The sequence below is a fragment of the Melozone crissalis genome, unplaced genomic scaffold (assembly GCF_028551555.1).
Source record: "Melozone crissalis strain CALT ecotype California unplaced genomic scaffold, PUWL_Pcris_2 ptg000004l_1, whole genome shotgun sequence".
In the NCBI taxonomy this organism is placed as follows: Eukaryota; Metazoa; Chordata; class Aves; order Passeriformes; family Passerellidae; genus Melozone; species Melozone crissalis.
In genome coordinates, this window is record NW_026535782.1 from 80,494 (window position 1) to 102,732 (window position 22,239).

The following is a 22,239-nucleotide window of genomic DNA, read 5'->3' on the forward strand; positions in this document are numbered from 1 at the left end:
GTAAACTAAGAAAGAGTGGAGAACCTGGCTCAGATGAAAAACCACAAGCCCAAAAAAACCTCTCCAGATTTGGAATTCTTCACTTCCTGATGCTAGATTCAGCTCAAGTCAGAATTTTATTTCATGAAAGCAGCTTTTTAAATTTTTTTTTAAACATGAGCTTTTCCATTGACTAAGAATCCTGGCTTGAGTTTTGAAGAATCAAATGCTGTCCAGATTGGGCTTACTGCTAATTTAAACACAACATCTAAAAACTAATTATCCAGATCATCATTAACGATAATAGCCTAGTCTGACCAGAAAATAATTAAGCATTCTGCATTCTCTTGTTGCTTTTAGTCTCTGCAAAAAGTGCCTATCTCACATACTGACTCAGTGGGGAAGGTGTTCATTGCTGATTTACCAGCAAAATCTTTTATTCCTTAGTGGAAGGGTAATGAAAGAAATACAAATCTGACAGCAGGAGCATCATGAAGTGATTTGGCAGACAGCTGGCCAGAAAAAAAGCAGGAGAGGGCGGGCGAAGGGAGGGGAAGAAAAAATATTGAAATATAAAGACAAATTCACAGGAGGGGGAGAAAAAAGCCAGAAATAATTTTTGTCTGAAGAACTCAGCATGTTTTATTTTAAGGCTAAGAAACTGCACTGTGGACTTTATGGTGTTTACAGCTCTCAGCAAAAGAAAATGCTTGCCAGGGCTACATCTGGAAGCATCCAGCACCCTGGATGCTGCTTGAACACTCAGGGAAATGCAGTGCTGAGCCTTGCACACACACCCCTGGTGAAATATTTTGACTTTCAGCAGTGGTGTGATTCCAGTTGTTACTGGAACTACTCTGTCCAGGTGACTGGCTCTGAAATTGGTATGGCACCAAAATGCTTGCCTTTAATGCTTGAAAGTCCTTACAATTTCAGGCTTGAGTCTGCAATGTCTATTATTCTTGACAGGGATTTTCTTTTGAAAGAGAACTTGTGACTGACTATCTTAGCAGGATGGGCAACAGGAGACGATGGCTTAATTGTCTTTTCTAGGCTTAATTACATCTTTTTTATAGGTGGTGTGAAATCTAGAGGAAGGCTAGAAAAGAGAGACTGAAGGAAGGCCAACACAATCCATGTAAAGAGAAAATAAACAACTGAACATTTTTTCTAGAAGAAAAAATGGAAGATGCTTGATGACAAGATGGATGATTTGTGAAACTATTTGCTTTTTTGTTTTTCTGAAGAACTGTGTTGAGAAAGATCTCACTTTTGAAAAACTATTGACAAGTCTAGGGAAGATCATAGAGTAATATTAACTATAAGTATTGTTCCATCATCCTCCTTAGGTTTTAAAAATTGGATGACCTGCAGATTTCCATAGACCTATATTACCATTTTTTACATATACTGATTGAGAAAATCTCTAATCGAGACTTCCAATTTCCATTGGACAGCTGCTCCAAAAATAAGATTTTGGAATATGAAACATCTATATACACTCATCTATATACACATATTTACATACATATATAAATAATGTATATTTGATGTGTGCTGCATCCAATCCACTGCCCCCAGATATGGTTTTAGTCTCAGTGATCACCAGAAACGGGCTTCAAAGGGACTGACAGATGTTGTACAAGAGGCCACTGAGTACTTTAGAAATGTGATCTGACTCCCTCTGGGTTTCTGGGAGGGAATGAAATACCTGCACCACCTCCTCTGCTGTAACTACTTTTATAGATATGTATTTTAGGCTACCTTATATCTTCATGTCCTTTGGACACACTTGAATTTAGAGTGGACTGAGGAACTCACTGACCACAAACCAATGGTACAGCAAAAAAACTCCCACTCCCTCACCAGTGGGATAGGGCAGTCATATGATGCTTCAAAATATTTTGCCAGCCTTCAGAAAGTTGTAGCTCTGGGAACTGCTGAACCATAGGAAGTATCTAATAGAATTTCTTCTTTTTGTTTGTTGTCACTTCTGGAACTCTTTCAGCTTTTAGTGTCCACAACAACCTACCATTTGCTGGTTTCATTTGATGTATTCTTTGTGTGATTGGAGGAGACAATGAAAAATTATTTCCTTAACAATTTGCGCTGCCCAAGGTTCTGTAGCTACCATTTTCGCCCTTCAGATGTCTCTTTTTCAGCCTGAAACTAACTTGTTCTTTGTGCTCCAAGTGATCAGACCCACATAACTGGTAAAGGGTAGATTCCTGCTCTGCTAGCTGGTCCACAGAGGGACAAAACCCCTTCTACTACAAGAGATGGCTGAGGTTCTGCCCTGCAGAAACTGTTCTCCTTCAGTATGGGTAAAGATTTGCCCTTATATTCCCTACTATGGATACACAGATGAGTTACACACTGGAATACAAAAGGAAATAAAACACAATTTCTTTAAATTCTTCTGTGCTCGTGCATGTCCTATGGGATCTGACCATACTCCCAACTGATGGGATTTTATGCCTTCACAAGAGCAGCAACCAGCTCCCCAGAGTAATTCTGATTGAAATGAACATTGGATGAACTCTTGCCCTATTTATGAAACAGGCAAATGAGGTTCTGTGGGCTTTCTGTCACTGCTGGGATAGTCTGCAGTACACAGGAACTCTTATTGCTCTTGACACTGGTGCAGCCATTAAGGCTTGTGCTCAGCCTGGAAAAATGTCCTACACTGAGTCTGAAGAAACATCCTGCACTGTCAAGACTTGGTGCCTTTGGAAACCTGCAGCTAACCATGAAGAAATACCAAATGCAGGGTCTTAGTCTGCATCAGTCTGGGCTTCAGACAGCACCCACTTGTGATTATGAGTCATGTGAACTGGCTTGTTTTATTTGACCCAAAATAATGTGAGAACAGAATCACAGAATAATTTAGGTTGGAAAATATCTTCAAGATCACAGAGTCCAACCTTTGACTGATCACCACCATGTCAAACAGACCTTGGCACTGAGTGCCACATCCAGTAATTTCTTTAAAATATCCAGGGATGGTGACTCCACCACCTCCCTCCCTGGGGAATCTGTTCCAATGCTTAACTCTTTCTGTGAAGAAATTCTCCTGATGTCCAACTTGAACCTCACTTAGCACAGCTTGAGGCCATTTTCTCTCAACCTGTCATGGGTTGCTGGGGAGAAGAGGGCATCCTTCATCTGGCTAACTTCCCTTCATGTGTTTGTAGCTATAAGGTCCCCTCTGAGCCTCCTCTTCTCCAGGCTAAACACTCCCAGCTCCTTCAGGAGGAGACTCTTCACCATCTTTCTCTGTAGACCCTTCACCATCTCTGTTGCCTTTCTCTGGACGTGCTCCAGCACCTCAGTGTGGCAATGAGTGGCCCAGAAATGGACACAGGATGTGAGGTGTGGCCTCACCAGTCCCCAGAACAGAGGTCCCTGCCCTGGTCCTGCTGGACACACCACTATTGATACAAGCCAGGATTTCAGCGGTCTCTTGGCCACTTGGGCACCTCTGGCTCACGTTCAGCCACTGTCAGCCAGCACCCCCAGGTCCTTTCCTGCTGGAACACTTCCCAGCCACTCTTCCCCCAGCCTGTTTTCCTGCAGGGGGTTGTTGTGACCCAAGTGCAGAACCTGTACTTGGCCTTGTTGAACTTCATACCACTGACCTCAGTCCATTGATTCAGTCTGCAGAGTCTTCCTACTCTCCAGGAGATCAGCACTCCTGCTCAGCTGAGTGTCATCTGCAAACTGACTGAGGGGACACTTGATCTCATCACCCAGGCCATTGATAAAGATATTAAACAGGTCTGGCCCCAGTACTGAGCCTTGGGAAACCCCAGTAGAGACTAGAAGTAAGACAAGGATTTATTTTTTAATTTTAAATATTTGTTGTTAAAATGACAAATGTTATGAACATGCAGCATGGCAGGAACACGTATTCAGACACGTAGGTGGTATCATTTATGATTGATGTGAATATATATCTGCATTTTAAGCTATAGAAAGTGTCATGAAGTGCAAAGTTTGAAATAAAGTTTGTAAACTTCAGATGCCTTCAGGGTACACCATAACAAGAAGAAGTGGACAGCTGCTGGAGGTTTGAAATACAGTAAGTATTTTAAAGAGTGAATCGAACTAATGTAAATTCAGTAAAAATCATATGCTAGCTTGACGCCTAGGGTAAAGTGATCAAGCCAAGACTTGCTTTACTGGCAAACTTACATTACCAGTGGTTCTCTCACTGGAACTGCAGATTAACAGTTCTCACCTTGTGGGGCTGCTGTGACTCACCTGTATGGAGACGCTGCTGTAGGAACCACCAATGACTCCTGCAATGAGCAGTGGCAAATTCTCCTGGATGGCATAGGAGCCGTCAGGGCACATGTACTCAGTTTCATCCACTTTAGTCAAAGATGCCCTGACAAACTCCAAAGACTGTTCTAAGGCATATGTATCCCTGGAACACGTGTCCAAGATGTGAACTCCAAGTTTAATTCCCGGCAGCAAGTAATTGTCTTTGTTGATTTCATCAATTGCAAACAGCATGGCCTCCAAGCGCTGGATGCCTCGGTCTTCATTGATTCTCCCACATTCTTCTATCCCAGTGCCTTTCTCCTTGATTGGGAATAAGCCTCCCAAGACCAGGTCTCCTTCTATCTTAATTTCCTTTCTGACAAAGCTGTGGTCACTTAGGGAAAGGAAAACTCCTTTGGAAAATAAAGCTAGCGCAAGGACTTGGAGTCTGGTGAACATCTTCATTGGTCCTGTTTTAGCAGCTCTAAGAAACATTGGTGGGAGCAAAAACGCTCTTCAGTCCTTCTGATCCATTGCCGGATATGAAGTGCTGTCCCACAAGCCAGTGAAGAACAAGTCAACAAGTCTTTCCACTGGACCTCTAAAGAAGAGATGGAAAGAATTAGAAAAGGCGAAAGGAGACACAGGGATGTGAGATGCCTTAATCACACAACCATCCCTCCCTGAGGCAAACAAAACTCTTCCAAGCAAATTAAGGTAAATACATAAATAAGTAAGAGAGACATGAAAGAGGAGAATGAGAGACATGACAAGAAGGAGTCTCGTGTTTGATGCTTGCTCAGGGCAGGAAAATGCTTGCGGCTGGACTTTCTCTCTTTAATGTTAATCCCAGCTCAGGGCTCAGATCAAAGGGAGAACACAGCAGTGATGTGTGTGCTTAGGATATGATTTTACTCTCACTAGGGTCAGGACAGTTTGCCAATGACCTGAAAAGGAGAAAAATCAAACCTGAGAGTGAAGATCGCAATGTAACAATTTTGTAAATAAATATGCACATGCAAAATCTGTTTATGCAGCACAGATGCATGACCTGTCCATGGATTCCTTGTCAATATCTCTTCAAATTTATCAAAGTGGCTGCCTTGAACTCCCAATCCTGAGATGAATTGTGTGGCAATAGTTAAGCAGAACACTTTAATAATTTATTTCTGTACTTACCTTTTTCTTAACAGAGTATATACTATTAGAGTTGCAGGGTTATCTATAATTTAGAAACTTAGCACAAAGAAATTGAAATCAGCAACAATTAAGATTTAACACTGAATAATGAATGAGCATGCTTATTGCAAGGCAGTTGTTTATCCTAGGACAATTTCAACATTGCTGTACCAAATTGAGTGAAAGGATAGTTTTTTGTTCATATTTATTCCAACATTGTTCTCTCATAAATCAGTAATGGGTCAGATGCACTGTTAAAGGTCTCCCTCTGCTATCTGAACAGTCTGAGCTGCAGACTGTCTCAGCAGAATTTTCCGTTCAGAAATGTCAATGGAAAAAAGACTTCCTCATCCCTAAATGATCTTTAAGTAAGTTAGTTTGTTTATCACATGTGGATTATTAAACAGGTCCAGAAAATATATTTTCTGGTAATTTTTAACAGAAGAAATGATGTTGACTGTGTTCAGCAGTACTTTCTGTATCAGACTTAGTACTCTAATTTACCAAACATTATTGAATTGTATAGAGGGCATATAAAATGGTGATACTACCCCATTGGAAATCATTATCAGACAAAAATGTGACTTTTGTCACATAAATAGTTGTGTGGTTAATAATTCAGTTCCATTGTTTTTACAGCTAATCCACTGTTTAGATAAAAACAAGACTTGGGATTTTTTTTAATGCAATATGCATTTTATTTACCTCTGTGGCTTCTGTTGCCACTGTATCTCAGCAAACATTCATACATACAGCTTTATAACAGTGGCAAAATATTTGTTTTCCCTGTTTCACACTTGGGAGAAAGAGACACAGAGAGATGAATTGAGATTCTCGGAAGATTCTAAATGCAGATTTTGATTTGCTTGGCACTCACAGTCACTATCAAAATTTGGAAAGGTCAACTGTGCCCTGAACCCCCAGGTTCCCACTGAGTCACTGAGTCTGAAAAACTTCCTAACCAAGTTCTTCCAAGCCTGTTCTTGAGTGATTTACCTAAAGTCATCAGCACAGCTAAGAATCAAACTTTGATCTTTCCCAGTGCTCCTCTGATACCTTAGCAATAAACCTTTCTTGTCTCCTATTGCTCCCTCTGGCTTTTATGTGAGTCTTTTATAAGGTCATATTAACCCAATCTGCTTTCAACAGCCCTTTAACACAACCAGGAACAACTGAATTTCCCCAAGAAAAGGCTTTAAAATGGGGCCCTCTAGAAGGTTTTCTAAAACTACCCTGGGACAGACCTAGAGCTACAGCAGGGAGGATGCTTTCATTCCCTTGAGTCCTTCAAAAGTGCTGATTTCTATAAATGTAATCACCTTTCACCTTGCATCTCCTCCATGTCTCAGGAATGTGTGAGTCTCTGATACATCAGCAAGAAAGAATAGAAAGGTACTGAAAAATATTTCAACATTGCACATGATTTTCTCAGCAAAGAATGAAAATTATTTCTGTGTTCTGTCATTTATGCTTGTTACAATGGTATTGCTGAGGGAAACTGGGATCAGTGATGGCATCAGTCCCTGCAGAACCCAAGGGCTATCTGACCAGGTGAGGATTGGGAATGACCATTTCTCTGATTCTTCCTTGACACTTCATGTTGACAGCACTGGTCTGAAGGTGTCCAGGGACATGAAAGGAGGAGGTGGGAGCCCCATTTAGGTTGGAGAACACAGGTGACTGATCCCCAGAGTCCTGCTCTATCTGGGGACACACAGCTTGGTAAAGGGTGTCCATGGATGGGGGCCACCCACCTGCACTGATTGTCTTACCCTCCCCAGGGCCTGTGGGTTCTGAGCTTGTCACAGGGGCTTTGAGACTTCAGGGTGACACCACGGGTGCAGAGACCTGTTTCCCAGGAAAAACATTGTATTTTATGTGTTCAAATTCTCTCTTTATAAATGGGAGACAGCAAACAAAACCACAGCTTGTGGTATAAAATGTGCTTCTCTCTTTCATCAGACTTGGCAGCACTGCTGTCCATGTAGCGGCATTGCAGTGTCCTGCTGGGCACCAAGGATGCTGAGCAGAGGTTCAGAGTGAAGGTGTTCATGCAAAGGCTGATTTGTCAGGGCAGGTTTCCCCTTTGGGTTGTGAGGGATGGGTGCCTGCAGGGTTTCTCATGGGTGGGACTCCTGGAGGAAGCTGTGGGGCAGATTTGGGTGGTCACTGTGGAGACTCTGAACAGACATCTTGGTGGGATGGAGACTATTTTAAAGCAGATCATAGCGATGGGCTTGCAGCTCAGCTCTTCTCCTGTTCTCTCTGGTGTGCACCTCCCACATGCTTTCTCTGCAGCTTGTGTAACTCAGGACTATATATACAAACATTTCATACCTATTCCAGGCTGATACTGCCCGTATTCCTCCTCTTAAACATGGTGAAGATACCACTGATCAGATCCTTTCTGAAGTGATTTCACTACACTGACCACTCCTATTGGCTTTGGCAGAGCTGTCTTCTACTAAAAGCATATTTCAAAAAGAAATGCTTGCTGATCAAGTGGAAATTATTTTATTTTTTGTTTATATTTAAAGTCTTAATGTCAGCTACAGGCAGGGTTGTGTTGTTCTAGGTATTCTGTTAGTACTGTATTCCTGCCCTATAGCCTTTGGATCGCTGGTGGAAATAGAAGTAGAGTCGGGGTGTAGAAGCAATGTAAACATCAACATGGAAAATAAGCAGGCTGAAGGAGAAAAGTTTCCATATCTGCATCAGAGGGTTTCTGCCAGCATTGCTCTATCTGAACTTTAGCCAGAAGCACTCGGCTTGTGAAACATCCTCATTTGGCACTCCAGAGCCCCTTCTCTTTGCACCACAAGAATCCCACAGGGGGAAGCTGCATCTGCCCCTGGGGGACACTCAGCACATCCCTTAATGAAAGCAATTCACTTGTGTACAATAGCAGCTGGGCTGCCCTCACTGGAAATCCACTTGCCTCTAGGTCTGAATCATCAGCTTTGGTGGATTATTTCCCTGTGTGTGAAAAGTTGATTGCACAAATTTACTATTTCTTGGTGTAAATTTGCTTATTTACTAAGAATGGGCACATTCTTCTTTCTGTGAAAGCAACTAAAATGAAAAAGAAGTGTGGGGTCTGGGATTTCTGTGTTCAGTATCGCACTGATATCATCTCCAAAACTAAATCTGCCTTCCAGGGCTATATTCACATGTCAGCTCTGGTCCTTTGCAGGCCTTCTGTGTGCAGCTCACAGAGCAGGTCCACCTGTGCTGTTGGTTCAGAGATGAATTCTTATCAGACTAAGCATTTTCAGCCTATTTGTCTTGTAGGTGTCAAACTTCAAAGGGAATTGCAGTTGAATTTTTCATTTAGCCAGATGACTTATAAATCAAACATTATTGCTCATACATCAGTGGCAATTTTGTCCCTGCCTTCCATCATACCAGCAGCAATGCCTGGTACTGGTAATCCAGCACCCAGCAGCCATGCATTTTCCAATCTGCCATTTATGAGGATGGAATGGGAAGCCTTACAGAGCTGAGGCACTTCAGATTGCCTAGCTATTTTTCAACACCATTAACTAATGAATAGGGCAATTCTCGCAGACATCTTTTATGAAAAATCCTTTCTTTAGGATTTTTCCTCCTGAGAAGCTGAAAGGCCTTAGGAACAAAATGTAAACATTGATTATCTGCTGCTGTGGAATGCAACAGGTGGATCTGTGATTGGTCTGATGTGGTTGTTTCTAATTAATGGCCAATCAATCACAGCTGGCTTGGACAGAGAGTCCAAGCCACAAACCTTTGTTATCATTCCTTCTTATTCTATTCTTAGCTAGCCTTATGAGGAAATCCTGTCTTCTATTCTTTTTGTATAGTTTTAATGTAATATATGTCATAAAATAATAAATCAAGCCTCCTGAACATGGAGTCAAATCCTCATCTCTTCCCTCAACCTGAGACCCCTGTGAACACAGTCACAGGCAATATACATGACAGGGCTAAAACTCTGGAGAGGTTTCCTCTCCTCCCTACCATGTGCTCTATCCTAAATTTCCCCACATTTTTTCCCCTTCACAGTGTTTTGCAGGGCTCATCTGTTTATGCAGCTTCCTGACAAAGGATGCAACAGGAGCTGACGTGGGTGCTGGAGAAGATTATGTTTAGCTTTTTTGTGGGTGGCTCCCCCTTGGCAGTTGAGGATTTATACTGCATTATTCAGAGCTATAACGTGTTATTGTGGGGCCTGGAGCCAAATGCCAGCTTGGTATCACCTGCTGTCCTTTGTAAACTTTCTTTGGAGGAGAACCATGCCCAGTGTAAGGTCACAGAGGAGGTTCCCACCACACCTGCGCTCTCGTGGCATTTTACAAATATTGAAGCTAATAGTTTCATCAATAGATCTTTCTCCAAGGTCACCCATCAGAGAAGTATATTTCCCTGAGCCTTTGCTGTGCCCTACAAATTTTATCTTAGGAAGGCAAATTTTTAAAACAATTCAAATTTCAGCTCAAAATTCCAGTGTGTCTTTCAAGAATGACACAAGAAGCTGAATGCCAAGATTCCTTTCTCTCAGAGATCATGGATAACTTGCACAGTAGCACAGATCATCCAACACATTTATCACACTTATATGTGCCCTGGCAGAGCTAGACCTCAATGCCTGATGAGAACTGCACTGAAACATAATGTCTTATTTAATCAGAAAAAAGTGACAGACAAGCTTGGGTCTCCTTGCCAATTATAATTAGAGATGTTGTCACCTCTGGAAGAGAAATATTTGTAAAGTGACCCAAAGCGTACAGTGACAGACCTGTGCCAAGCACACAAATTGCTCACACCTGATTCTGGCTGGCTGAAATCTAATAGCTTCAATCAGGACATAAAAGAAAACAAAGAAACAAACAAACCAGGGAAAACTTGCAGAACACATGCTGAGGTGAAGTAAATGTCTTCTATGGAAATGGAGAATTTCCTTCATGAAATCTTGATCAGGTACTGACATAAAAATTTGCTGAAAATTAATAAAAGTGCTTTAAATTTCAATTGTTGGCTGTTACATCTCAGATTTTTTTTCTTGCCTTGTGAAATATGACAAAAATGTCTTTCCAATTAGGTACTTTTGTGAATTTCATTTAATCTTGAAAACCTGTACATGAAAAACATCAATTATTGCAATTAGCACCAGCAGCAGCATGAGGCTACAAACCATACAAGTTCATGCCATGTCTAGTATATTGTAAAAGAGTTTGAAAAGCCCTAAAAATTTGGGGAAAATTTCAGTATAAAGACATATAAAGCAAGAGAAAATACATCAGAGTAGGAGTAAATCACCAGTCTTAAAATAAAAACTTATATTATGTTGCTTTAGAACAAGAAGAAAAATTCAGAACACTGTGTTACTATTTGCACTGTGTTAGCATCAACATCTGATGCTTTATGTTTTCTACAATGTCAACATAGAGCAGATGCCCAGCCCTCTCCTCAGAGATCTATGATATGCTGTTTCAGAAAAAAGGATTTAAAATATTAATCACGTGGGAAAACAGATGTCTTTGACGTGTTACTCTTTAAGTTTCCAGATATTAAATAACTCTATAGATTAGAACTAGAGGTATTAATTCAGCCTGGTGAGGAACAAGGAGCCCCTGAAGATAGCCAGATATTAATATGGTGTGGAAAAATGAATCTTTGTTATTTGTTAAAATACATGAGAGCGTTTGGCACTGTCTGAGCTCTTCCAAAGTGAGTTTGGTCTCAGGAGAGGGAGTTACAATGAGCAGACCACCAGAGGCAGAGCTCTGGGTCAGGCCATGCAGGCTCCTAAATCACTGGAGTTTCTCCCTGCTCTGACAATGAGTACATTCAAGTGCACTGAGGAGTCCAGCCGTGAGCCTGAGGCTTTGTGCCATCTGGACAATTTGTGGTGTAATGATCTTGATGTAATGCAGGGTTAGACCTTTGAAAGTCCCACCATCTTCCCTTCTGTCTCCTTTGGAATCAGCTGAATCCTACTGCTTTTTGTCCATCTGCTCATTTCTCCCAGGTTCTGGTGACAGCTGAGCTCCCACCAGCAGTGACTGCAATGAGCAGGCAAGGGCTGTGTGCTTATTGATTGTGTGTTAGCTTAGTCTCAGCCTTCACCTGTGATCCCAGAAAGGCATGGAAATGGAAAAAAATGGGAGTATAAAGCCTTTGGGGACAAAGGAGCAGCTGGCTTCTGTGACCTGTGGATGTCACTGCAATTACTACTCCTAGGTGGTGTGGGAGCACCAGCACCAGGCTAAGGTCAGCAACGTCAAATGCTGGATGAGAGAGGTGATGGCACAAGTGAGGAGCAATCTTGTCCAGAGTAAACCACGATGTTTCCAGTGTCATGGAAATATTTACCTAAGAGAAGCTTTAACACTTGTGCTTAATGCAAGTGAGGCTTAACTAAGTGAAGTTAACACCATCCAAAGTACAGCCCCCCAAGGAGTATCTGTGCATTTACTCTTTAGACACGTATTTAACCTTTCCCTCTTAATTGATTCTTAACCATCTATTTCTTTTCTGCCCACACAGAGATTGTTGCTGCTTTGTGCCCCTAATCACTTCTGAGCTCTCTGCAGTGCCTGCAGGGTTTTCCTTGAGGCTGCATCTCCCCTGAACCTTCCAGCTGAGGAGTTCTGCCTGGGCATTCTTGGCTCACGCCAGAGCGAGCTGCCAGATTTCACTCGTGCTATTATGCCAAGATGTTTTCCTCATATTTTGGCAGTACAGAAAATATGGCTGAGCCTCTGCATATGTGGAGGGCAGGGAGTCCTTTGCTAATATTGTTTCTGTTGAGGCTTTGGCTGGCAGCACAGGCAGCCTCAGAGTCACACCAGCCTCACAGGACAGCAGTGTGCTCCCTTTTTCCTCTCTGGCTGCATGTGTGGTGACTTCTGCTGCCACCCAGCCTGCTCTGATGAGACTCAGTCCTGGCGTGGACCCCCAGGCAGCAGCACTCAAGCCTGGCTTGGAGCTCTCCACATCACTGGTCAGGATGGGAGAAACTGGAATAGTGGAGGTGATGGCCAACAGTGGGCAAAATCCCCTCTGTGGCTCCTTCTCCCTTGCCCCACTTTAGTGATGAGTCAATAAAAACCTTCCCAGTCTGGTGCTCCCATCCCTATCTGGTCTGAACTGTATCTCCAGTTTGCCACAGCCATACCAAACACTCGGCTGGAAATTTTCCAGGTTAAGATGGTTCTCCTCATTTGACAGAGGCCATATTTCTCCCTCTGCCATATTCACTGTAAGCCCTTAGAGCAGGAGCTGCTGCCTTGCCCGTGCCTGTGCAGGGCTGAACTCTTGTCTCATCGCCCCTGACGAGCCATTCAGTGATGAGATTCCATCTGCTCAACTTGCTCACTATCACATGGCAACTTTTCTGACCTTCTCCAGGAGAATCTCCTGCCTATTCTGGTTAAGCAAGTCCCCAGGTGTCTCTGGGACCCCCAAAGGCATGAAAACATTTCTAATGAAAATACAGGCTTTTCTTTGGGTTTGCCCAGCATCTACAATACGAGGTCAAGGCAGGTGCCTGATTACCCTGACAGGGTTTCACCTACTGGCCACTTGTTTTGTCATGTTCCTGGTAACAACACAAAGCAATAGAAAGGGATCAAAACATGGAAAGAGCGTTCAAGTTTTAAAGACCTATTTAGCAGTGGGTTGTGGCTTTTTGATGTTTAGTTGTTTTCTTTCCTTTTTTAAATATAAAAGGAATTAAAAATGTAATAACAGTAGCCTCTGTTGAAATGATCCTTTCCTACACCCTCCCCCCAGAGCCCAGACTGGTAACTCTTCCATCACATGAATGTTACCTCCAGGCAACAGCATTCAGCAGAGTGTGAAATCACAATTAACGGAGCAAGTGTTTTGTAAGTGAGCAGAGACGGCCACAAATTACATCCTGCTATTAGCTGACTTCAGATCAACATTGTTGAACAGCTCCATGATTACTGGGCTGTGGCGTGTATTAAAAAAACATTAATAAAACATAATTGATCGTGAATTGTGCTTACTGCCTTCATAGTTCTGATCACAAAAGTCTCAGAAGTTTGCTGGAAACAAAAGCTGTCCTCAGCTATTTGTGGGAACGGGATTGTACTAAAAATTTTACAGGATTTGTTTTGCAGCTGCTGTAAATCAGTAAACTACTGAAGCCCGTGGGGTTTGCTGGCTGATAGATCCTCTTTGCCTTTTTCTTTTCCAGTCAGCAAAGAGAGGCACAGACTGCCTCACCTCCACCAGAAAGTAGCACTGGAAGTGGAAACAATAGCTCAGTCTGCCATGCCCTAGGTGTGTCCTTATGTCACTGACAGGGAGCAGGAGCTGGTGACTGCTATTTACTGAGAAACAGGCAAATACAGAGCTATACTTCAAAAATACATTTATGGCTCTCTATTGGGCCCCAGATTATATTCAAAGCTTAAATCAGGTATTCTTACAGGAATCTGGAATGTTAATTCTGATTCATGACCCTGTCTGGGCTCATGGAGGGACAAGATATGTCACAGAAGTTTATGGCTACATTAGCAAACTTGGATGCACTGCTATGAATTTATGGACTTTAAAAATGCTGTTCACAATCAGTCAAATGTGAGACTTCAAATGTGGGACTTGAGGCCCAGCCAGTGACACAAATGGACTGTCCTTCTTCATCAGTGCTTCAGGTACCTAAGTCTCCCTCTCAGGCTGAGAATTCCCAAAACACTTCAGACCCTGCCTGCACTTGCTGATCAAGGTGATGCTTAACTCCACTTCTAAGCCAAATTTAGTTGGAGAAAGATGGAACTCTGCCAAAGTCCTCAGGGAAAGAGGCTGAGGGATATGAGGGGATCTTGCTCTAGCTGTAACTATTTAAGACATTTCCTCACCCAACACTGAAGTGGCATAAAGTGAGGAATAAATCTCACAAGTTCTGAATCTCTCTTGCTGTGACCACTAAAAATGCTAGTGCTAGGAGTGTTGAAAAATCTTAGAAGTGTGTTGAAAAATCTTCAAAGTGGATCTAAAATTAGGTAATATAATGCCTGCATTATTTATTGACTTTTTTTCAGCCTGTGCCCTGGTAAATAAACTTGTATAAACAATGGGAGTAGATTGCTTAAAAGCATTTCCTGTTAAAGAGCTAGCAGCAAGAGTTATTTTTAATGAAAATAAACCAGAGAAAGCAAATTTTTCCTGTTCCTGCAAAGATTTATCTCATGAAGGCAGCAATGAACATGCATTGTCCTGAGCAAGAGAGTGACTTCTACTGCTAAGAAATTAAATGTCAGTCAGTTATCACTCATATTCATTTCAGTTTAGTACTCAGCTCTTTGCAGGTGCATCCTGGAACAAACAGCTCCAACCTGCACAAAGCTTCTCCTCTTTCCATCCCATCTGATCCAAATGCTTGCTTGGCTCCTCTCATGCAGCTCCACAGCAGTGTATGTGCATGCAGACATATATTTTTTATGAGAGGAGCCAGAACCTCACACCTCCAACACATACACTGCATGCTCTCACTCTAAATGGCCATTACTATGGCAACAACAGCCTAACTCAAAATTTAGAGAAGCATTTAGCACAAATTATGAAAGAAGAGATGAGACACTGAGTAAAGCCATGCGTGGTTTCGTGGCTCACTGTGCTTCAGGACACCCTGGGGACCTTCCCACTTGTATTCTGTCACCTTCTGCCCAGCACTGTGCAGGAAACAGCTTTCTCTAGCACTGCCTTTGTCTTTACTCTTTTCTGTGCTGACAGTAAATGGACTTTCAGCCATCTGGTTGGCCACAGAACTGAATTTGCAGTCCACCCAGCTTGGTCCTCAATCCCTCTGCCAGAATAATTCATGGCCTGGGAGTGTGATGGGGATTTCCTTGCTAATGAAGGGAAGGAAAGACACAGGCCCTATTTAGAGTATCTGGAGCAGTGTTAGTGCTCTGATGAAGGCCCAGCTGAGCTGCTGGATAGAGCACAGTGCATGTCTGTGACACTTCTTGCAAGGAGTTGCTCTGTGGTGCCAAATCTCCGACATAACAACAAAGCAGAGCAAAGACAAACATGAATAACCTCAACAATTCCTAGTGAATTCATGTTTTTCTACAACCTGTGCAAACTTTGTCCTATGGTCTTATATAAGGTCACATCATATATAAGCCAAGATGAAAGGTCTAAAAGGAGAGGGACATTTTAGAAGAGCATGAGAGGGAATAGATTTACAATAAAGTTATTTCCTGTGAGAGTGAAGAGGCACTGGAACAGATTGCCCACAGAAGCTGAGGACTCCCCACTGCTAGAAGCATTCAATTTGCTGGGGCTTGCTATGGGGGTTGAAATTAAATGGTCTTTAAGGTCCTTTCCAACCCAAAACATTCTATGGTTATTCTGTGGTGATGATTCTTTGCTTTGGACGAAGCCTGAAGTTGGCAAAAAATATTCAGAGAAATGTTCATATCTCATTTTAGCCATCTAAAGTGAGGGCCCTCCTTTGGAACCTAAAGCTAAGCAGGATGAGCCCAGGTGTTAACTGTGCTCCCTTCATCCCTCACTAGAAGCGGACAAAGAGTTTTGGTCAAGGAAGAGTTAGAACTGCTTTGCATGGATGTTTGTATAGAGGCTTATAATTTCTTGGAAGGCACAGTCCACAGTAAGGATGTACTCCTGCCTCACTCCAGGAGGAGTTAGATCTGATTTATTTTGGGAGGATCAGGACTGGATATTCTTTCTGTGTGGCCTCTGTGCCTTGTAATAACAAGCTCTCTTGTTATTACAATTCTCATTGCAATCTAAGATTAATACTTGTATCCCAAATTTCACCGAGGCCAGCATGAATGAATAATAATTCCATTAAAGAATTCAAGAACTGGCCAAGAGTCACCAGTTTTATTTGTTAACAAAACTGAACCAGAGGTGAGGATTTCATTGCTTTGCTTGCACTTTCTGGCTTTGACTGGGGAGAAACTTCATGATTGCCAACATTTCTACTGACCACAGGAAGGCAGAGCCATCCTCATGGCAGCAGGCACACAATAAAAGCCATTCTGTGATAATTGCCTAAATTCTCCTGTCAGGCAGCAATTGAAAAAGGAGAGCTGAGAAACCACAAGACCAGGTGTATGAGAAAAAAAAAGTAGGTTAGGAATTGTACATGCCAGATTGTGAATCAGGCTGCACTCCCCTCAAGGGCATATTCTTCCAGCTCCACAGCTTGTTTCATGGAGAGGAAGATGATGGAGAAGAACCATCTCTGGAGATTGTTTTTCCCAGGGCTGTGGTGCTATCCACATGCCAGTGTCGTGCCTCTGGGAGGCAAAGGGCCCTACATCCCATGTGATGAACTGCAGAGGGGTCTTTGAGCAAGGAGAAAAATCAGGAAGCAAACAGCTCAGGATGTGCTGAGGGTGGGGAAAAGTTCTGGGGGTCTCACAAAAGTAACTGGGAAGAGGGGGATTACAGAAGGATAGAAAGCATGGAAAAAGTGAAGGAACTTAAGGGGAAATTTTGAAATTCATTTTCTAGGGCAGATATCTTTGACAAAATTCTAGATCTTTAAGCTACATGACAGCTTGCAGGGAGAAAGAAATGCAGTTCCCTAAGTTTCAAATTGAATGACCTTATGTGCTTTTCAGGGCTATCACACTCAGTTTGTCAGCAGTGAGATACCCTCCCTTCATGGCTCAGGCCCAGCTACCTTTTCTCAGGAAAGCAAAATCAGCATAGCCAGCATCTGCCTCTCCCTATTCCACGCAGGAATACACATGGAAAACAAGGGAGGCCTGTGAAAGCAGGTGACAAGATTTAAAATGGGAACTCCTGTGGCATCTCTCCAATATAAAATGACGACAACACTTGAGTAACAGCCTACTCTTATCACAGGCTGCACGTTTTTGGTACATCCTGGTAGGTTGTAGAAGTGACATCCACATTTGCAAAAAGAAGGTGTCAAAGATGGCCAATACTCCTGACCAGAGGAATTCTCACTGGTTTGGATAAGCTGCTGACTGCTTTGACTGTGCCCTACCTGTAACTTTCCTGTCTAAAACAAGTCTGCAAGGTGTGAAATCAGGGTTTGCTGAATTCAGAGCCAAGCTTTCCCTGATGTCACTCAAGCACAGGCTATCCCCAGGTGACACTTGTGCTCCAGTTTGAGTGTATTCTTTCTGACATAGAATAAGACCAGGGCATTTTATTTTTTCCAAGACAGATACATCATCTGGCAGTTTCCAGCTGATGTAAGATAGGTTACAATAGTGATACACCCTATCTGTGGAAAGCCTTTTTTCCTGTGGTTTCCTGCAGGGGTTTTTGGTGTTTGCTGTGTGGCTGAGCTCACTCCTCAGCCTTTCTTGATCAAGGGTTTTTAATCACGTTTTTCATTCCTTTATTCAGACACCTTCTTTTCCCCAAAAAGGAAATCTGTAACAAATTAATGTCTTCAAAGTCTGTATTTTGTATGATTCTGTTGACACTGGCTAGCATTCAAACTTTATTGGAATTGACAGTTAATGTAATTGCATAAGCCGTATTTCCTTAGGAAAACAGCCTTCAAAAGACCAGGGCATGCTGCAAGAACTCCTCCATCCTTGCAGGGTCCCAGGCTTTAACTTTTTAACCTCCCCTATTGTTATGTAAGCACAGCTTTATTCTTGGAATTTGTTAATTATAGAACGTGATTCATCAAATATATTGTAGACACTGTAACAGGATGAAATAAATTGCACACTACTTTACCCATTTCTCTCCATGGCCAATGAACAGGGTCTGTAGAACTGGACAAAGGAATTTCTTGGGTGGAGTGGACTCTTTAGATTCTGCTTTAGTCAGTGAGGCCAACATGGCCAAAAGTTTTTGGCATGCAATTCATTTCACAGAATCAGTCAGGGTAGAAGGGACCAGTGGGTCTCCTGCTCCAAACTCCCTGCTCAAGCAGGGGCATCCCAGAGCACAGGAGGTGTCCAGATTGTTCTTGACTATCTCCAGTGAGGGAGAGTCCACAGCCTCTCTGCACAATCTGTTCCAGTGCTTGGTCACTGCCCAGGACAGAAATTCTTCCTCATGTTCAGGTGGAACTTCCTGGGCATCAGTTTCTGCCCTTTCCCTCTTGTCCTGCTGCAAGGCTGAACAGGCTCAACTCCCTCAATCTGTCCTTGTAAGAGAGATGCTTCAGTCCCTTAAACATCTTTGTGGCCTCTGCTGGACCCTCTTACTTGTACTGAGCATCCCAAAACTGGGCACAGCATCCAGACGTGGCCTCACTAGAGGTGAGGAGAGGGGCAGGATCACCTCCCTTGACCTGCTGGCAATGCTTTCCCTAGTGCATCCCAGGATATCATTGTCCTTCTTGACTCCTGGGGCACATTGTAGCTCATGGACAGCTTGCTGAGCCCCAGAAGCCCCAGGTCCTTTCTATTTTAGGCTGATTCACACCCTGCTCTCTATTGATTGTATTGATGAAATCCACATATACTCACTCAGGTCACATGAGACATCAAAAACAAAGCCATCTACATAAGAGGGACTCCCCTTCATTCTCAGATTTCCAGTATAGCAGAGGTTTGGTCCCTCTGTCACATTATTTGGATGTTATCAGGCCTTGCTAGTATCAGACCTTGTGCCTAAGCACTAAAAGCTCTCCTCTGTGAGAAGGAGCAATACCATGTGAAATAGGGAGAACTCACATTTTGCAAATCCATTTTTTCTGTGGGCAGTGTTTCAGTTTCATTCTGGGATCACTGATTTGCTGGCTTTGAGCTGTTTTCTTCATCAAGCCCAGAGGATAAGCTTTTTTTGCACTGCATCTTTCTCCCTTCTATGGCTAATGCTAGGTTATTCTCCTTCAAATCTTATGTAAAGCTTTTACAGGAGAATGCATCTGTGATATGCTCTTCAGCTGTTTTTTTGGAAAAAATATGAATAAACCAGAATAAACTGGAAGATTGTCAGTGTATTTTGCAGATTATCTGTGTTCCAACTCTACTCACAGGAAAAATGCAAAGTCGATTAAAACCCACCAAGTGTAATAAATATGTTTTTTGATTCTGTCAGCATGGCTAAAGATAAAAGCTAATGGCAAATCCATAACACAGTCATAGATATCAAATGATCTATCAATCCATAAGCTTGCATTCATGACAGATAAATGCTCTTATTATCTTCACAGCATGCCCCAGTTAGTCCAGCATGAACTTGGTGAGTTAACTTGGCACTCTGCTGTCAGGGTGCTGGCATGCAGGAAGTTTGTTTGCTACAATAGCATTTTAAATGCTGAAAGCTCCATTTCTTCAGTCTGCGAGCTGTTGCTTTCATTGATTACTGCTCAGCTCAGCCCCTCAGCAGCTCCCAGGTGTATCCCACTCCTTTTTTCCAGTTGTGACCTCTTTGTGTTCCTCTTCCAAGCCTTTCCCCACCTTCATGCCAGCAGCTTCTTTCTCCCAAGTTATTGATGCACTGAGCCTCAAGCAGAAAACACTCTACATTTCCACTCACCTAGGGCTGGAGACAACCACATGATGGGAAATATTTGAGGCACCACAGTCAGGGAAAACTTGTACATTTTTCAAAATAAATTCAAGAAGCTGTGTCAGTTATCAACATGAGACTTTTGTCTGGTCCACTGGTTCAGTGAGTCAAGGGTATTATAGACTTGAACTACAAGTTCTCTCATATGAACAGACTGTTTTGAGCTAGGACTGTAATCGCAAGGAATAAAACACTGTCTAATGCAATGGCCAAATCAAGTACCAGTGAAAGAGGCTCCATTTGTGTCAATCATAGTTATCTTGTTGATGAATCTGTCCCATTGTTAATGTTAAAACCCTTTTTGTTCTCTTGTTCCAGATATTCATAATTGTTCATTCATCCTGAATGGATATTTTGTGCTTAAACTGAATCTTAGAAGCTTATTTAGAACCACTTAAGTTCTTAAATTAAATATGAGTGTAATGTGAGGAGGCATAGAAATGAAAGATCCATAATTTTTCAAGTGTAAAATTAAATTCCTCCCTCCTTGCCTCTCTGATTTTATGCATCTAGTACAAAGTATATGGAATTTGAGTAGGTGTACTGAGAAATTCAGAGCGTTTTGATAGATATCTCCATGTGAGAGATACATAACTATTGTAGGTCCACAGAAATATATCAATTGATTAGTTTCTTTTCTGATAGAAGTTGCAGATTTACTCCATTTACATTTAAAGGCCAACAGAACTGACATATGATTTTTTTCCTATTTTATCTATTGCATCTGAGGACCCACAGGGAAGAAATTAAAAACTCATCATCTGGCCAGCATGGAGGCTCAGTGCTTTGATGGTTTCAGCTGTTAAGCCTGCTGTTCCACAGAACCCATTTTTGACTCCTAGCTCTGCTGCCCCAGCCAATGTGCTGAGGTTTTGTTGGAAGTGATACAATTCCAGGCAGGGTTAGCAATTTACAAAATTTCCATCAGGCTAAGCATAGCAGTGAGCATATATGTGCATGCATGCATGTGGGCTTTGTTGCTGTTTTCAGCATTCAGGAAACAATTACAGGAGAGCATTAGCTGTGCTTCAGTGCAGACTGTGAGTCAAAGTAATGGCATGATCTTCACTCAGGGACTGAGAGTGTCCCAGATGGATCAGCAAGGCAGCAGGGAGCTAAACCTACAACACAACTAATTTTCTCCAGTTTTGAACACCTAACCCTTACACTCAGAATTTATTTTTTTCCTGTGGAATTATGAACAGCTCTCTCCTTTTCAGCAGCTGAACCAATAAACAGGATTTTGTATTTTTCCACAATTACAACTCCCTTTATTACAGGGTATAATGCCATCCCTGTATTTTAGCAATGGGAAGCTGTGGAGAAAACAAAGTATGGCCTGAATCAGTGGCAGAAGAAGCAAAGATCACTTCTTTCCCAGTGTCAGCATAAAACTCTCAGAGATCATGATGCCTAACAACAATGAGGAGAACAAGAAGCTGCAGGCAATGGAGTATTACCTTCATTGCAGCCCAGTCCATACACAAGAAGAAATGGTTCCTGTTAAAAGACTGATAGAGCTGCTAAAAGTAAACACCATATAGGTTACCAAAACACTTTTTCAGGTTTTCATCATCCAAAGCTAATTTTTTCTCCTCAAAAACATTCATTTAATACCTTTTTCTCTTTACCTTTGCTGCCTCACTTAAACTAGACAGCTATGGCTACGGTGCTAGTCCTTTACAAAGCTATTTGTTCATAAAGATAATTAATTTCTGTGGGGAAATGCATAGCCAGCAGCAGAACCAAGAGAAAAGAGCTCTGTGATAATAGGTCAGAATGATTTAAAGTGCCCTGAATACTCATTGTGTTGTTGATGAGAAGGAGCAAACCCTGGAATTTTCTATGAAGATGTCCTTCAGCACTTTTTGAGTGTATGATAACGATCTAACTTTATTACTGACTTCCCCAAATCTCAGAAAAACCCATGTACATCACATATTAAAGCATACATTATATTTTTCTGGTGGTTTTGGGTTCACAATATAATACACAAAATCCCCTTCCAACTGTTGAAAAGGCTTCAGTCTAGCAGGTAAACCAGAGCACTGAAATCTGGTTCCAGTCTCATCTCTGCCTTTGGCTCACCTCTCTGTACCTATAGAAAATAGAAGATAACATTACTTTGTGACCTTGCAGTTGTGTCCTGAGGATTAATGCTTGGAACGCTCTACACGCCCCTGCAGTGCACAGCAGCCAGGCCAGTGAGTACACTCTGTTCCTCTTTGCATGGAGGTAAATTAGGTGTGCCTCTGATGGCAGCAGAAACTTGGCCCCATTGGATGAATCCCACGATCTCCAGGCTTTACACAGGTT

At 42.3% G+C, this 22,239-nt stretch overlaps 1 protein-coding gene across 3 annotated transcripts in view; it reads right to left on the reverse strand.

The window, feature by feature from the left end:
• Window positions 1-22,239, reverse strand: part of GRM3 (glutamate metabotropic receptor 3) — a 104,093-nt gene that overhangs the window by 40,996 nt on the left and 40,858 nt on the right. For all 3 annotated transcript variants that reach the window (XM_054280195.1, XM_054280180.1, XM_054280189.1), the window contains one exon: window positions 4,243-4,846. In XM_054280195.1, the coding sequence (XP_054136170.1) occupies window positions 4,243-4,740 (498 nt within the window). In that variant the 5' untranslated portion in view covers window positions 4,741-4,846. The remainder of the gene's footprint in view (window positions 1-4,242; window positions 4,847-22,239) is intronic.